Below are 17,106 nucleotides of genomic sequence, written 5' to 3'. Positions count from 1 at the left end.
TGCGGCCCATTTCGCTCCAGCCTTTCCTTATACCACAGTGTATTTTGCATTTGTGTTCACTCAAAGTTGTTACATCCACTGAGTCCTGCCTCTGTGGCCCATTTCGCTCCAGCCTTCCCTTATAACACAGTGTATTTTGCTTTTGTGTTCACTCAAAGTTGTTACAACCACTGACTCCGGCCTCTGTGGTCCATTTCGCTCCAGCCGTTCCTTATAACACAGTGTATTTGCTTTTGTGTTCACTCAAAGTTGTTACAACTACTGACTCCTGCCTCTGTGGCCCATTTCGCTCCAGCCGTTCCTTATAATACAGTGTATTTTGCTTTTGTGTTCACTCAAAGTTGTTACAACCACTGACTCCGGCCTCTGTGGCCCATTTCGCTCCAGCCTTTCCTTATACCACAGTGTATTTTGCTTTTGTGTACTCTCAAAGTTGTTACAACCACTGACTCCAGCGTCTGTGGCCCATTTCGCTCCAGCCTTTCCTTATAACACATTGTATCTTGCTTTTGTGTTCATTCAAAGTTGTTACAACCACTGACTCCGGCCTCTGTAGCCCATTTTGCTCCAGCCTTTCCTTATAACCAGTGTATTTTGCTTTTGTGTTCACTCAAAGTTGTTACAACCACTGACTCCGGCCTCTGTAGCCCATTTTGCTCCAGCCTTTCCTTATAACACAGTGTATTTTGCTTTTGTGTTCACTCAAAGTTGTTACAACCACTGACTCCGGCCTCTGTGGCCCCTTTTCGCTCCAGCCTTTCTTTTTAAGACAGTGTATTTTGCATTCGTGTTCACTCACAGTTGTTACAACCACTGACTCCGGCCTCTGTGGCCCATTTCGCTCCAGCCTTTCCTTATACCACAGTGTATTTTGCTTTTGTGTTCACTCAAAGTTATTACAACCATTGACCCTGTCCTCTGTGGCTCGTTTCGCTCCATCCTTTCCTTATAACATAGTGTATTTTGCTTTTGTGTTCACTCAAAGTTGTTACAACCACTGACTCCTGCCTCTGTGGCCCATTTCGCTCCAGCCTTTCCTTATAACACAGTGTATTTTTCTTTTCTGTTCACCCAAAGTTGTTACAACCACTGACTCCGGCCTGTGTGGCCCATTTCGCTCCAGCCTATCCTTATAACACAGTGTATTTTGCTTTTGTGTTCACTCAAAGTTGTTACAACCACTGACTCCTGCCTCTGTGGCCCATTTCGCTCCAGCCGTTCCTTATAACACAGTGTATTTTGCTTTTGTGTTCACTCAAAGTTGTTACAACCACTGACTCCGGCCTCTGTGGCCCATTTCGCTCCAGCCGTTCCTTATAACACAGTGTATTTGCTTTTGTGTTCACTCAAAGTTGTTACAACCACTGACTCCTGCCTCTGTGGCCCATTTCGCTCCAGCTGTTCCTTATAATACAGTGTATTTTGCTTTTGTGTTCCCTCAAAGTTGTTACAACCACTGACTCCGGCCTCTGTGGCCCATTTCGCTCCAGCCTTTCCTTATACCACAGTGTATTTTGCTTTTGTGTACTCTCAAAGTTGTTACAACCACTGACTACAGCGTCTGTGGCCCATTTCGCTCCAGCCTTTCCTTATAACACAGTGTATCTTGCTTTTGTGTTCATTCAAAGTTGTTACAACCACTGACTCCGGCCTCTGTAGCCCATTTTGCTCCAGCCTTTCCTTATAACACAGTGTATTTTGCTTTTGTGTTCACTCAAAGTTGTTACAACCACTGACTCCGGCCTCTGTAGCCCATTTTGCTCCAGCCTTTCCTTATAACACAGTGTATTTTGCTTTTGTGTTCACTCAAAGTTGTTACAACCACTGACTCCGGCCTCTGTGGCCCCTTTTCGCTCCAGCCTTTCTTTTTAAGACAGTGTATTTTGCATTCGTGTTCACTCAAAGTTGTTACAACCACTGACTCCGGCCTCTGTGGCCCATTTCGCTCCAGCCTTTCCTTATAACACAGTGTATTTTGCTTTTCTGTTCACTCAAAGTTGTTACAACCACTGACTCTGGCCTCTGTGGCCCATTTTGATCCAGCCTTTTTTGAAAACACAGTGATTTTTGCTGTTGTGTTCACTCAAAGTTGTTACAACCACTGACTCCGGCTTCTGTGACCCATTTCGCTCCAGCCTTTCCTTATAACAGAGTGTATTTTGCATTTGTGTTCACTCAAAGTTGTTACAACCACTGACTCCGGCCTCTGTGGCCCATTTCGCACCAGCCTTTGCTTATAACACAGTGTATTTGCATTTGTGTTCACTCAAAGTTGTTACAACCACTGACTCCGGCCTCTGTGGCCCATTTCGCTCCAGCCTTTCCTTATACCACAGTGTATTTTGCTTTTGTGTACTCTCAAAGTTGTTACAACCACTGACTCCAGCGTCTGTGGCCCATTTCGCTCCAGCCTTTCCTTATAACACATTGTATCTTGCTTTTGTGTTCATTCAAAGTTGTTACAACCACTGACTCCGGCCTCTGTAGCCCATTTTGCTCCAGCCTTTCCTTATAACCAGTGTATTTTGCTTTTGTGTTCACTCAAAGTTGTTACAACCACTGACTCCGGCCTCTGTAGCCCATTTTGCTCCAGCCTTTCCTTATAACACAGTGTATTTTGCTTTTGTGTTCACTCAAAGTTGTTACAACCACTGACTCCGGCCTCTGTGGCCCCTTTTCGCTCCAGCCTTTCTTTTTAAGACAGTGTATTTTGCATTCGTGTTCACTCACAGTTGTTACAACCACTGACTCCGGCCTCTGTGGCCCATTTCGCTCCAGCCTTTCCTTATACCACAGTGTATTTTGCTTTTGTGTTCACTCAAAGTTATTACAACCATTGACCCTGTCCTCTGTGGCTCGTTTCGCTCCATCCTTTCCTTATAACATAGTGTATTTTGCTTTTGTGTTCACTCAAAGTTGTTACAACCACTGACTCCTGCCTCTGTGGCCCATTTCGCTCCAGCCTTTCCTTATAACACAGTGTATTTTTCTTTTCTGTTCACCCAAAGTTGTTACAACCACTGACTCCGGCCTGTGTGGCCCATTTCGCTCCAGCCTATCCTTATAACACAGTGTATTTTGCTTTTGTGTTCACTCAAAGTTGTTACAACCACTGACTCCTGCCTCTGTGGCCCATTTCGCTCCAGCCGTTCCTTATAACACAGTGTATTTTGTTTTGTGTTCACTCAAAGTTGTTACAACCACTGACTCCGGCCTCTGTGGCCCATTTCGCTCCAGCCGTTCCTTATAACACAGTGTATTTGCTTTTGTGTTCACTCAAAGTTGTTACAACCACTGACTCCTGCCTCTGTGGCCCATTTCGCTCCAGCTGTTCCTTATAATACAGTGTATTTTGCTTTTGTGTTCCCTCAAAGTTGTTACAACCACTGACTCCGGCCTCTGTGGCCCATTTCGCTCCAGCCTTTCCTTATACCACAGTGTATTTTGCTTTTGTGTACTCTCAAAGTTGTTACAACCACTGACTACAGCGTCTGTGGCCCATTTCGCTCCAGCCTTTCCTTATAACACAGTGTATCTTGCTTTTGTGTTCATTCAAAGTTGTTACAACCACTGACTCCGGCCTCTGTAGCCCATTTTGCTCCAGCCTTTCCTTATAACACAGTGTATTTTGCTTTTGTGTTCACTCAAAGTTGTTACAACCACTGACTCCGGCCTCTGTAGCCCATTTTGCTCCAGCCTTTCCTTATAACACAGTGTATTTTGCTTTTGTGTTCACTCAAAGTTGTTACAACCACTGACTCCGGCCTCTGTGGCCCCTTTTCGCTCCAGCCTTTCTTTTTAAGACAGTGTATTTTGCATTCGTGTTCACTCAAAGTTGTTACAACCACTGACTCCGGCCTCTGTGGCCCATTTCGCTCCAGCCTTTCCTTATAACACAGTGTATTTTGCTTTTCTGTTCACTCAAAGTTGTTACAACCACTGACTCTGGCCTCTGTGGCCCATTTTGATCCAGCCTTTTTTGAAAACACAGTGATTTTTGCTGTTGTGTTCACTCAAAGTTGTTACAACCACTGACTCCGGCTTCTGTGACCCATTTCGCTCCAGCCTTTCCTTATAACAGAGTGTATTTTGCATTTGTGTTCACTCAAAGTTGTTACAACCACTGACTCCGGCCTCTGTGGCCCATTTCGCACCAGCCTTTGCTTATAACACAGTGTATTTGCATTTGTGTTCACTCAAAGTTGTTACAACCACTGACTCCGGCCTCTGTGGCCCATTTCGCTCCAGCCTTTCCTTATAACACAGTGTATTTGCTTTTGTATTCACTCAAAGTTGTTACCATCACTGACTACGGTCTCTGTGGCCCGTTTCGCTCCAGCCTTTCCTTATAACACAGTGTATTTTGCTTTTGTGTTCACTCAAAGTTGTTACGATAACTGACACCGGCCTCTGTGGCCCATTTCGCCCCACCCTTTCCTTATAACACAGTGTATTTTGCTTTTGTGTTCACTCAAAGTTGTTACAACCACTGACTCCGGCCTCTGTGGCCCATTTCACTCCAGCCTTTCCTTATAACACAGTGTATTTTGCTGTTCTGTTCCCTCAAAGTTGTTACAACCAATGACTCCGGCCTCTGTGGCCCATTTCGCTCCAGCCTTTCCTTATAACACATTGTATCTTGCTTTTGTATTCACTCAAAGTTGTTACCATCACTGACTACTGTCTCTGTGGCCCGTTTCGCTCCAGCCTTTCTTTATAACACAGTGTATTTTGCTTTTGTGTTCACTCAAAGTTGTTACGATAACTGACACCGGCCTCTGTGGCCCATTTCGCTCCAGCCTTTCCTTATAACACAGTGTATTTTGCTTTTGTGTTCACTCAAAGTTGTTACAACCACTGACTCCGGCTTCTGTGGCCCATTTCACTCCAGCCTTTCCTTATAACACAGTGTATTTTGCTTTTGTGTTCACTCAAAGTTATTACAACCACTGACTCCGGCCTCTGTGGCCCATTTCGCTCCAGCCTTCCTTTTTAAGACAGTGTATTTTGCTTTTGTGTTCACTCAAAGTTGTTACAACCACTGACTCCGGCCTCTGTGGCCCATTTCGCTCCAGCCTTTCCTTATAACACAGTGTATTTTGCTTTTCTGTTCACTCAAAGTTGTTACAACCACTGACTCCGGCCTCTGGGGCCCATTTCGCTCCAGCCTTTCCTTATACCACAGTGTATTTTGCTTTTGTGTTCATTCAAAGTTGTTACAACCACTGACTCCGGCCTCTGTGGCCCATTTCGCTCCAGCCTTTCCTTATAACACATTGTATCTTACTTTTGTGTTCATTCAAAGTTGTTACAACCACTGACTCCGGCCTCTGTGACCCATTTCGCTCCAGCCTTTCTTTTTAAGACAATGTATTTTGCTTTTGTGTTCACTCAAAATTGTTACAACCACTGACTCCAGCCTCTGTGGCCCATTTCGCTCCAGCCTTTCCTTATAACACATTGTATCTTACTTTTGTGTTCATTCAAAGTTGTTACAACCACTGACTCCGGCCTCTGTGACCCATTTCGCTCCAGCCTTCCCTTATAACACAGTGTATTTTGCGTTTGTGTTCACTCAAAGTTGTTACAACCACTGACTCCAGCCTCTGTGGCCCATTTCGCTCCTGCCTTTACTTATAACACAGTGTATTTTGCTTTTGTGTTCACTCAAAGTTGTTACAACCACTGACTACGGACTCTGTGGCCCATTTCGCTCCAGCCTTTCCTTATAACACAGTGTATTTTGCTTTTGTGTTCACTCAAAGTTGTTACAACCACTGACTCGGGCCTCTGTGGCCCATTTTGATCCAGCCTTTTTTGAAAACACAGTGATTTTTGCTGTTGTCTTTACTCAAAGTTGTTACAACCACAGACTCTGGCCTCTGTGGCCCAATTTGATCCAGCCTTTCCTTATAACACATTGTATCTTGCTTTTCTGTTCACTCAAAGTTGTTACAACCACTGACTCCAGCCTCTGTGGCCCATTTTTCTCCAGCCTTTCCTTATAACACAGTGCATTTTGCTTTTCTGTTCACTCAAAGTTGTTACAACCACTGACTCCGGCCTCTGTGGCCCATTTAGCTTCAGCCTTTCCTTATAACACAGTGTATTTTGCTTTTGTGTTCACTCAAAGTTGTTACAACCACTGACTCCGGCTTCTGTGGCCCATTTCACTCCAGCCTTTCCTTATAACACAGTGTATTTTGCATTTGTGTTCACTCAAAGTTGTTACAACCAATGACTCCGGCCTCTGTGGCCCATTTCGCTCCAGCCTTTCCTTATAACACATTGTATCTTGCTTTTCTAATCACTCAAAGTTGTTACCATCACTGACTACTGTCTCTGTGGCCCGTTTCGCTCCAGCCTTTCCTTATAACACAGTGTATTTTGCTTTTGTGTTCACTCAAAGTTGTTACGATAACTGACACCGGCCTCTGTGGCCCATTTCGCTCCAGCCTTTCCTTATAACACAGTGTATTTTGCTTTTGTGTTCACTCAAAGTTGTTACAACCACTGACTCCGGCTTCTGTGGCCCATTTCACTCCAGCCTTTCCTTATAACACAGTGTATTTTGCTTTTGTGTTCACTCAAAGTTATTACAACCACTGATTCCGGCCTCTGTGGCCCATTTCGCTCCAGCCTTCCTTTTTAAGACAGTGTATTTTGCTTTTGTGTTCACTCAAAGTTGTTACAACCACTGACTCCAGCCTCTGTGGCCCATTTCGCTCCAGCCTTTCCTTATAACACATTGTATTTTGCTTTTCTGTTCACTCAAAGTTGTTACAACCACTGACTCCAGCCTCTGTGGCCCATTTCGCTCCAGCCTTTCCTTATAACACATTGTATTTTGCTTTTCTGTTCACTCAAAGTTGTTACAACCACTGACACCGGCCTCTGTGGCCCATTTCGCTCCAGCCTTTCCTTATAACACAGTGTATTTTGCTTTTGTGTTCACTCAAAGTTGTTACAACCACTGACTCCGGCTTCTGTGGCCCATTTCACTCCAGCCTTTCCTTATAACACAGTGTATTTTGCTTTTGTGTTCACTCAAAGTTATTACAACCACTGATTCCGGCCTCTGTGGCCCATTTCGCTCCAGCCTTCCTTTTTAAGACAGTGTATTTTGCTTTTGTGTTCACTCAAAGTTGTTACAACCACTGACTCCAGCCTCTGTGGCCCATTTCGCTCCAGCCTTTCCTTATAACACATTGTATTTTGCTTTTCTGTTCACTCAAAGTTGTTACAACCACTGACTCCGGCCTCTGGGGCCCATTTCGCTCCAGCCTTTCCTTATACCACAGTGTATTTTGCTTTTGTGTTCACTCAAAGTTGTTACAACCACTGACTCCGGCCTCTGTGGCCCATTTCGCTCCAGCCTTTCCTTATAACACATTGTATCTTACTTTTGTGTTCATTCAAAGTTGTTACAACCACTGACTCCGGCCTCTGTGACCCATTTCGCTCCAGCCTTCCCTTATAACACAGTGTATTTTGCTTTTGTGTTCACTCAAAGTTGTTACAACCACTGACTCCAGCCTCTGTGGCCCATTTCGCTCCTGCCTTTACTTATAACACAGTGTATTTTGCTTTTGTGTTCACTCAAAGTTGTTACAACCACTGACTACGGACTCTGTGGCCCATTTCGCTCCAGCCTTTCCTTATAACACAGTGTATTTTGCTTTTGTGTTCACTCAAAGTTGTTACAACCACTGACTACGGACTCTGTGGCCCATTTCGCTCCAGCCTATCCTTATAACACAGTGTATTTTGCTTTTGTGTTCACTCAAAGTTGTTACAACCACTGACTCCGGCCTCTGTGGCCCATTTCGCTCCAGCCTTTCCTTATAACACAGTGTATTTTGCTTTTGTGTTCACTCAAAGTTGTTACAACCACTGACTCCGGCCTCTGTGGCCCATTTCGCTCCAGCCTTTCCTTATAACACAGTGTATTTTGCTTTTGTGTTCACTCAAAGTTGTTACAACCACTGACTACGGACTCTGTGGCCCATTTCGCTCCAGCCTTTCCTTATAACACAGTGTATTTTGCTTTTGTGTTCACTCAAAGTTGTTACAACCACTGACTCCGGCCTCTGTGGCCCATTTCGCTCCAGCCTTTCTTTTTAAGACAATGTATTTTGCTTTTGTGTTCACTCAAAATTGTTACAACCACTGACTCCAGCCTCTGTGGCCCATTTCGCTCCAGCCTTTCCTTATAACACATTGTATCTTACTTTTGTGTTCATTCAAAGTTGTTACAACCACTGACTCCGGCCTCTGTGACCCATTTCGCTCCAGCCTTCCCTTATAACACAGTGTATTTTGCGTTTGTGTTCACTCAAAGTTGTTACAACCACTGACTCCAGCCTCTGTGGCCCATTTCGCTCCTGCCTTTACTTATAACACAGTGTATTTTGCTTTTGTGTTCACTCAAAGTTGTTACAACCACTGACTACGGACTCTGTGGCCCATTTCGCTCCAGCCTTTCCTTATAACACAGTGTATTTTGCTTTTGTGTTCACTCAAAGTTGTTACAACCACTGACTCGGGCCTCTGTGGCCCATTTTGATCCAGCCTTTTTTGAAAACACAGTGATTTTTGCTGTTGTCTTCACTCAAAGTTGTTACAACCACAGACTCTGGCCTCTGTGGCCCAATTTGATCCAGCCTTTCCTTATAACACATTGTATCTTGCTTTTCTGTTCACTCAAAGTTGTTACAACCACTTACTCCAGCCTCTGTGGCCCATTTTTCTCCAGCCTTTCCTTATAACACAGTGCATTTTGCTTTTCTGTTCACTCAAAGTTGTTACAACCACTGACTCCGGCCTCTGTGGCCCATTTAGCTTCAGCCTTTCCTTATAACACAGTGTATTTTGCTTTTGTGTTCACTCAAAGTTGTTACAACCACTGACTCCGGCTTCTGTGGCCCATTTCACTCCAGCCTTTCCTTATAACACAGTGTATTTTGCTTTTCTGTTCCCTCAAAGTTGTTACAACCAATGACTCCGGCCTCTGTGGCCCATTTCGCTCCAGCCTTTCCTTATAAAAGGCATGGCCAGACTCACCTGGCCAAAGAAGTTGCGGTGCTGGGCGTTCCCCACCGCCATTCTTGCCGGAGGGGGCTTCTTCCTCCCAGAAGCCCCCTCGGATGGCGGGAAGGTTTCCCGCCGGTGGGGCAGGGGGCCAATGGGGGCATCTGGCCACGCCCACCTCAGGTGAGGCCTGAGCTGGCCTCACCCTCCCGGGGGCAGCCTTTATAAGGCTGCCCCTGGCTCACAGGCAGGCACTCGGCCTGCAACAGCTGATTGGAGCTGATCAGCTGTTTTCGTGAGCGGGAGGAGGAACGCAGCAGCGGCAGCAGCGGCACAGCGGCAGCGACAGCACACCAGCGGAGGCAGCGGCATCCCCAGGCTTCAGGAGCACCATTCAAACGGTTGGCTAACTTCCCTCTGCTCCTCTGCTGGCAGGATGGCTCCCACGGGGCCCGGCTGGGCTCCTGCTGTGCCCGCCTTCTCCTCGGGGACCTTGCTCCTGCCGCGGGGCCAGGCCTTCTCTCTCAGGCCGACCCCCTCCCCTCGCCCCCAGCCTGCCCAGGACCGCTCCGATTGCCGGGTGCGCCCTCGCCGGGCCCTGCGCCAGACCGGAAGTGGCTAAGGCCTACTTCCGGCACGGCGCCGGGACGGCGGCCCCCTAACCTCCTGACTCCTTCGGAGGGGGGGGAACCCCCCCCCTCTTGCGTCCTGCCGGAGGATCGCTCCGGCAGGCCTGTGGGGCACCCGCAGGGCCCCGCTCTGCGCCGGAAGTGGCCGCGGCCTACTTCCGGCGGCGGCCCTGAGGCCGCCCCGCCGACTGCCTGCTCCGGTGGCGGGACCCTGCCTCCCGCTCTGTCGACCTGCCGGAGGATCGCTCCGGCAGGCCTGGGGGGGCCCTCGCCGGGCCTCGCACCGCGCCGGAAGTGGCCGCGGCCTACTTCCGGCGGCGGGCCCGAGGCCGCCCCGCCGCCTGCCCGCCCCGGAGGGGGGAACCCCATCTCCTGCTCCCGCGTCCGGCCGATGGATCGCTCCGGCAGGCCTGGGGGGGGCCCTCGCCGGGCCGCGTGCCGCGCCGGAAATGGCCGCGGCCTACTTCCGGCGGCGGGCCTGAGGCCTCCCCGCCGCCTGTCTCTTCCGGAGAGGGGGAACCCCGCCTCCCGCTCTCGCGTCCTGCCGGAGGATCGCTCCGGCAGGCCTGGGGGGGGACCTAAATCCCAGCAACTACAACCCCCTAATGTCTAGGTCTATTTTCCCCGAACTCCACCAGTGCTCACGTTTGGACATATGAGTATCTGTGCCAAGTTTGGTCAAGATCCATTATTGTTTGAGTCCACAGTGCTGTCTGGATGTAGGTGAACTACAACTCCAAAGCTCTAGGTCAATGCCCACCTCCCCACTCCAGTATTTGCTGTTGGCTATGGCTGTTCTGTGCAGGAAGTTTGGGCCAGTTCTTTCATTGGTGGAGTTCAGAATGCTCTTTGATTGCAAGTGAACCTAAATCCCAGCAACTATAACTCTCAACTGACAAAATCTACCCCCCGACCAGTATTCAAATTTGTGAGTAATGGGTATTTCCGCCAAAATTGGTCCAGTAAATTAAAATACATCCTGCGTATTGGAGATTCATATCACAATTCATAACAGTAGCAAAATTACAGTTCTGTAGTAGCAATGATAATAATTTTATGGTTGGGGGTCCCCACAACAGGAGGAACTGGCACATGCAAGCAAGCAAACACTGGCACATGCAAGCAAGCAAGCATCTAACAATCTAGTATTTCTTGCAATTGTTCTTTCCACAGCAGAGATTTTCAAACCCAACCCAGCAGCCTGCAGCTGGGCCGCTCCAGCGGAGAGCGTCATCCCTGATTTATCTTCCCTGCCGCCATGTTCCCTTATGCCAGTCGCCCAGCAGGGCTGAGCTAGCTGGCCGCTCAAGCGGAGGAGATGCGCTGGGCGGAGCTGCGCTGGGTCAACCCATTCGGCCACCTAGCTGGACAACTGCAGCCTGCAGTGGCAGCAGCCGTCCCTTATGGGCACTGCCATGTGTGCGCCTGCCCTCTGGGGCACTGTACCCCCCCCCTTTTTCATAGCTGCCGCTAAACGGTTGTGGTTTTTGTGCAGTTCTCTCCCATAGGACTCCATCCGCATGGCTCCTAAGAGGAAGTCGGCTACGAAGGCGGCTGAGACCTGGACAGCGGCGTTGGCTCCTGCACGGGCCACCAGGAGAAGCAAAGATGTGGAGACTTCAGGAGGGCAATCGGTGCCAGCTGGACCAGCAGCCACCCAGGCCCCTTCAGGGCGTGTGGCCAACCAGGAGGCCACTGTGCTGGAAGGGATCTCCCAAAACATGGAGGGGATCTCACAGAACATTGCCACCATTGTGGACAGGCTGGGTAAGCTTGAGTCTAGGGTGTATTCTCCACCAGGAACTGCATCTGTTTCCCAGCGGGGAGGGGACCACCAGCGGAGTAAGCGGAGGAGGCGCAAGGACACCGATGATAACACCTCAGCTGACTCGGGGCCCAGCGACCAGGCATCCAGCGATGCATCATACAGCGACGAGGGGGGAGAGGTTTCACCAGGTTCACGACAGCACCGTCGCAGGAGCAGGCCGAAAGCTAAGAGACGTAGGTCTTCCAAACGCTGTCACCACTACTCCTCAGACAGCGACTCTTCGGAGGGTGAGTATGCCCTGGCTGACTCGGTAGACAGGGATAATTACTGGAGGTCGGAGGCCCTCGTGCCGGGCCTCCCCGAGTGGGCCATCAAGTGTAGGTCAGAGACTAGCGACATCACAGACCCCCCGTGCAGGGCTTGCAAGTCCTCTGCCCCGGCCCTTCCCCCCCCCTTCCAGGACAATGAGGATCCGCCTGGCTCCCACCTCTCCCCGCGCCTCAGGAGTAAGATCCTGAAGGGCTACTACGTTGATATTTTCACCTTGTTAAAGCCTCCAGGGGAAGAGGGCCGGGAACCCCCTTCCAAGAGCAGGCATCAGAAGAGGGACAGGAGCAGGCCAGCTGAGCGGACTTTTGCCAACTGGGTGGCTGGATATACGGAGTTCGCAAGGGTGGTGACAGCAGCTTTTCCCGAGCGGGGATGGCACCTGCTCAATCACCTGCAGCACGTCACCAGGGCCAGAGAGCTGGCGGGCGATGCGGCAGCCTTCGCTTACGACTCAGCCTTCAGGAAGAGGGCATCCCAGAGTGCCAGAGCCAGATGGGACCTTATCAATCACGACATCTGGCTCACAGAGGTGGGGCCCAGCATTAGAGGTAAGCCGGAGTTTAGGAGGTCAGACAGGGCATGGGGCAGGCGGGACTCCAAGAGGGCAGTTTGCTGGGAGTTCAACATGGGGAAATGCCAGCGGGCCCGATGCCGTTTTGATCATGTCTGCGAATACTGCGCGGGAGGGCACACCAAGATGTCCTGCGGTAAGCAACCCGGCACGTTGCAGCCCTTTCGGGCAGGCCGGGCTGGGGCCCAGCCCGGCACCAGGAAGGATACTGGAGGAGCCACCACAGGACAGGGTAAGTGAACCCCTTTCCTGCCACTCTGCCCTAGCCAACACCCCCGTCTCACTCCCACCCATGGTTCCCTGGCTCAGGGCGTATCCCAACAGGAGGGCCGCATCCTTCCTCGAAGAGGGTTTCTCCTCTGGCTTTCGCATCCCTGCCATGGGACCTAGGAGGGCATGCACCTCGGGCAATTTAAAATCAGCGGCCCAGTTACCTGAGGTGCTCAGCGGTAAGATCGCTAAGGAACTCGCCGCAGGGAGAATCGCCGGCCCTTTCCATGCCCCCCCCTTGGACAATTTCAGGGTCTCCCCTCTTGGGGTGGTCCCCAAGAAGGCCCCAGGCGAGTTCCGTCTGATCCACCACCTTTCTTACCCAAAAGGGGCTTCGGTCAACGATGCCATCCCTCCTGAGCTTTGCTCAGTCAAGTACGCCTCCTTTGACCATGCTGTCAGCTTGGTGCAGACCAAGGGACCAGGGGCCCTGATGGCAAAATGCGACATTCAGTCAGCATTTCGGCTCCTCCCAGTCCACCCGGAGGACTTCAACCTCCTGGGATTCAAATTTAATGGCCTGTGGTACTATGACAAGGCCATGCCCATGGGCTGCGCAGTCAGCTGCGCAGCCTTCGAGACGTTCAGCACCTTCCTCGAATGGGTCACCAAGACCCTTACCCACTCCAGTTCTATCACACATTACCTGGATGACTTTCTCTTTGTGGGATCACGGGGTAGCGGGGAGTGCGCCCACCTGCTCAACACGTTCAAGGCATTGTCCAGGGTATTCGGCATCCCCCTAGCACAGGAAAAAACCGAGGGCCCCTCCACATCCCTGGTATTCCTTGGGATCCAGTTGGATTCTGTTCGGGGCCTGTCTTGCCTGCCGGCGGACAAACTGTCCGCGCTGCGGGCCCGCATCGAAGAGGCAGCCCGCAGCAAGAAGGTAACCCTGAAGGAGTTGCAGGCCCTCCTGGGCCACCTCAATTTCGCCTGCAGAGTGGTGTCCCCGGGTAGGCCCTTCTGCGCTCGTCTCGCACGGGCAACGGCTGGGGTGCGCGCCCCCCACCACAGGATCCGCGTGACGCAAGGTATGCGAGAGGATCTCAGGGTGTGGCTCCAGTTTCTGAAGGGGTTCAATGGGGTGTCCATGTGGCAGTCCAGGTGGGAGCTCGGGGCCGAGTTGCAGGTACATTCGGATGCAGCAGGGAGTATCGGTTTCGGGGTTTTCCTGCAAGGTCACTGGTGCGCTGCCAAATGGCCAGAGAGCTGGAGCAAGGGTAACATCCTCAGGGATCTCACTTTCCTCGAGTTTTTCCCTATCCTTGTGGCAGTGCGTATCTGGACCAACCTGTTCCGGGACAAGAGGGTGCGGTTCTGGTGTGACAACCAGGCGGTGGTTAGGGTAGTCAATCGGCAGTCTTCCAAATCGCCCAGGGTAATGAGGCTGGTCAGGCACTTTGTCTTAATATGTTTGGAGGCTAATATCACCTTCTCAGCGCAGTATATTCCAGGCGTGAACAATGAAGTAGCCGATGCATTGTCCCACTTCCAGGAGGACAGGTTTCGCTCCCTAGCACCAGACGCAGATGTCCTGCCCACAAGCTTCCCACCAGACCTGTGGACCCTTGGAGATGGGAAGCCTGGACAGGACTGATGGACTCCGTCGCGCCGGCGACGCAGAAGGCATACCGGGCAGCCATGGCAAAATTCACCAAGTTCAGGCTCGAAGTTGGATACGGCAGTAAGTGGCCAGCATCTGAGGACGAGGTCATACACTTCCTCATCCACCAGAAGAGAAACAACGTGACAGCACATTCCATGCGTCTCCAGTTGGCTGGGATTGCCTTCTACAGCAAAGCTGCCGGGTTTGGCGATCCATGCCAAGCATTCAGAGTCAGGAAGCTCCTCTGGAGTTGGAGGAAGCGCGCACCCAGGCAACGGGACACCAGGCGCCCCTTATCATACAAGACCCTCAAGCATATCGTCCAGGCCCTCAAGAGGATCTGCCCCTCCCGATATGAAGTTAAGTTATTCACTGCAGCCTTCACAACGGCTTTCTTCGGGGCCCTTCGGCTGGGGGAGGTGGTGGCCAATTCCAAAGCTGACGCCTCTAACAGGGCCCTGCAGCTCAGGGACATCTCAGTCCAGGACAACGCCCTGGCACTGAGGATCCGCAAGTCCAAGACTGACCAACTGGGAAAAGGGGTCTCACTGCACATACGGGGTTTGGAACCAGGACATTTGTGCCCCGTGCAGTCCCTTTCCAGGTTCCTGACCACGAGAGGCTCTACCCCTGGCTTCCTTTTCATACACCGAGACGGCAGCCCTCTCACACGTTACCAGTTCATGGCTGTTTTCCGAGGAGCCCTCCAGCATTTGGGCCTCCCTCGGACGGAATTTGGGGGGCACTCCTTTAGGATAGGAGCGGCCACCACAGCTGCTGCAGGTGGTGTCCCTGTCGAAGTAATAAAATCCATGGGGCGCTGGAAATCCTCAGCTTATGCATCCTATATCAGGCCGGGCCTTCTCCTTGAAGGAACCCGATCTGCCGGCTGTTCCTTTTCTTCCACCGACAGGTCAGCTATGGTCGAGAAAGAAGGAAGGAGTGATGCACGGAACGGGAGTGGAACGGCGGCAGTCAAGTGGCAGCAGGACTAGGATGCATGCTGAGGACTTGGTCGGTGAACGGAGGCGTGCGGGAAAGGACAACGGACGGCAGGAGGAAGGAGTTCCGCCCGCATTAGATGCAGCCCCCTGAGCAAGCAAGAACAGTACTGGATACTTTTTAGGACTGATGGCCAGTGTGGCATTTGGGCTACTTTATTGAGCAGGCTCTGGGGTTGGCGGCAAGGGGGGTGTGGTTCCCACCCCCCCACTTGTTGTGGCGTGGGGCATGGGCCCTGGATCTGGTTTGGTACCCCCCCCCTAGCGGTTAGGGGGGGACGCCCGGTGGTTCCAGGGGTGCCAGGTTGCGTTTGCCTGGTATTGTGCCGGCGGCACCCCTGATGTGTTTGGGATCGGGCAGTATTGGGCTGCCCGATCATGATCCAGGACCCATGCTTGGCTGCCAACCCCTTATCCTGTTATCAATAAATGAGTTGTGGCCATTGTTTTCCCCACATCTTGTGTGAGTGTCTTATTGGGTTGGCTGTGGGAGGCGTATCGCACGTGCACACGCAAAAGGCATGGCCAGACTCACCTGGCCAAAGAAGTTGCGGTGCTGGGCGTTCCCCACCGCCATTCTTGCCGGAGGGGGCTTCTTCCTCCCAGAAGCCCCCTCGGATGGCGGGAAGGTTTCCCGCCGGTGGGGCAGGGGGCCAATGGGGGCATCTGGCCACGCCCACCTCAGGTGAGGCCTGAGCTGGCCTCACCCTCCCGGGGGCAGCCTTTATAAGGCTGCCCCTGGCTCACAGGCAGGCACTCGGCCTGCAACAGCTGATCCACCCCACCCACCCTGCAATCAGTTTTGTTTTCTGTGGCAGTTTACTTGTGTTGTGTTTTCCTGTCAAGGTTACCTGTTTACTGTTACCTGTTTGTGGTATGCTCCTTGTCACAACTCCGTGTTGGCGTGGGGCATGGGCCCTGGATCTGGTTTGGTACCCCCCCCTAGCGGTTAGGGGGGGACGCCCGGTGGTTCCAGGGGTGCCAGGTTGCGTTTGCCTGGTATTGTGCCGGCGGCACCCCTGATGTGTTTGGGATCGGGCAGTATTGGGCTGCCCGATCATGATCCAGGACCCATGCTTGGCTGCCAACCCCTTATCCTGTTATCAATAAATGAGTTGTGGCCATTGTTTTCCCCACATCTTGTGTGAGTGTCTTATTGGGTTGGCTGTGGGAGGCGTATCGCACGTGCACACGCAACACATTGTATCTTGCTTTTCTATTCACTCAAAGTTGTTACCATCACTGACTACTGTCTCTGTGGCCCGTTTCGCTCCAGCCTTTCCTTATAACACAGTGTATTTTGCTTTTGTGTTCACTCAAAGTTGTTACAATAACTGACACCGGCCTCTGTGGCCCATTTCGCTCCAGCCTTTCCTTATAACACAGTGTATTTTGCTTTTGTGTTCACTCAAAGTTGTTACAACCACTGACTCCGGCTTCTGTGGCCCATTTCACTCCAGCCTTTCCTTATAACACAGTGTATTTTGCTTTTGTGTTCACTCAAAGTTGTTACAACCACTGACTCCGGCCTCTGTGGCCCATTTCGCTCCAGCCTTTCCTTATAACACAGTATATTTTGCTTTTGTGTTCACTCAAAGTTGTTACAACCACTGACTCTGGCCTCTGTGGCCCATTTCGCTTCAGCCTTTTCTCTGTAACACAGTGTATTTTGCTTTTGTGTTCACCCAAAGTTGTTACAACCAGTGACTCCGGCCTCTGTGGCCCATTTCGCTCCAGCCTTTCCTTATAACACAGTGTATTTGCTTTTGTGGTCAATCAAAATTGTTACAATCACTGACTCCGGCCTCTGTGGCCCATTTTGCTCCAGCCTTTCCTTATACCACAGTGTATTTTGCATTTGTGTTCACTCAAAGTTGTTACATCCACTGAGTCCTGCC

The 17,106-nt window shown here is 51.1% G+C and overlaps 1 protein-coding gene across 1 annotated transcript; it reads left to right on the top strand.

Moving 5' to 3' along the window:
• The first annotated feature begins 10,122 nt into the window (after positions 1-10,122).
• On the top strand, positions 10,123-15,743 carry LOC137095531 (uncharacterized). The gene is made up of 2 exons (XM_067462303.1): positions 10,123-11,714; positions 14,097-15,743. The coding sequence occupies exons 1-2, from the start codon at positions 11,180-11,182 to the stop codon at positions 15,200-15,202; spliced, it is 1,641 nt and encodes a 546-aa protein (XP_067318404.1). The 5' UTR covers positions 10,123-11,179; the 3' UTR covers positions 15,203-15,743.
• The last annotated feature ends 1,363 nt before the right edge of the window (positions 15,744-17,106 follow it).

The sequence above is a fragment of the Anolis sagrei genome, chromosome Y, assembly GCF_037176765.1.
Source record: "Anolis sagrei isolate rAnoSag1 chromosome Y, rAnoSag1.mat, whole genome shotgun sequence".
NCBI classification, from domain to species: Eukaryota; Metazoa; Chordata; class Lepidosauria; order Squamata; family Dactyloidae; genus Anolis; species Anolis sagrei.
The sequence above is the reverse complement of the archived record's forward strand: the minus strand, read 5'-3'. Positions and strand labels throughout refer to the sequence as shown.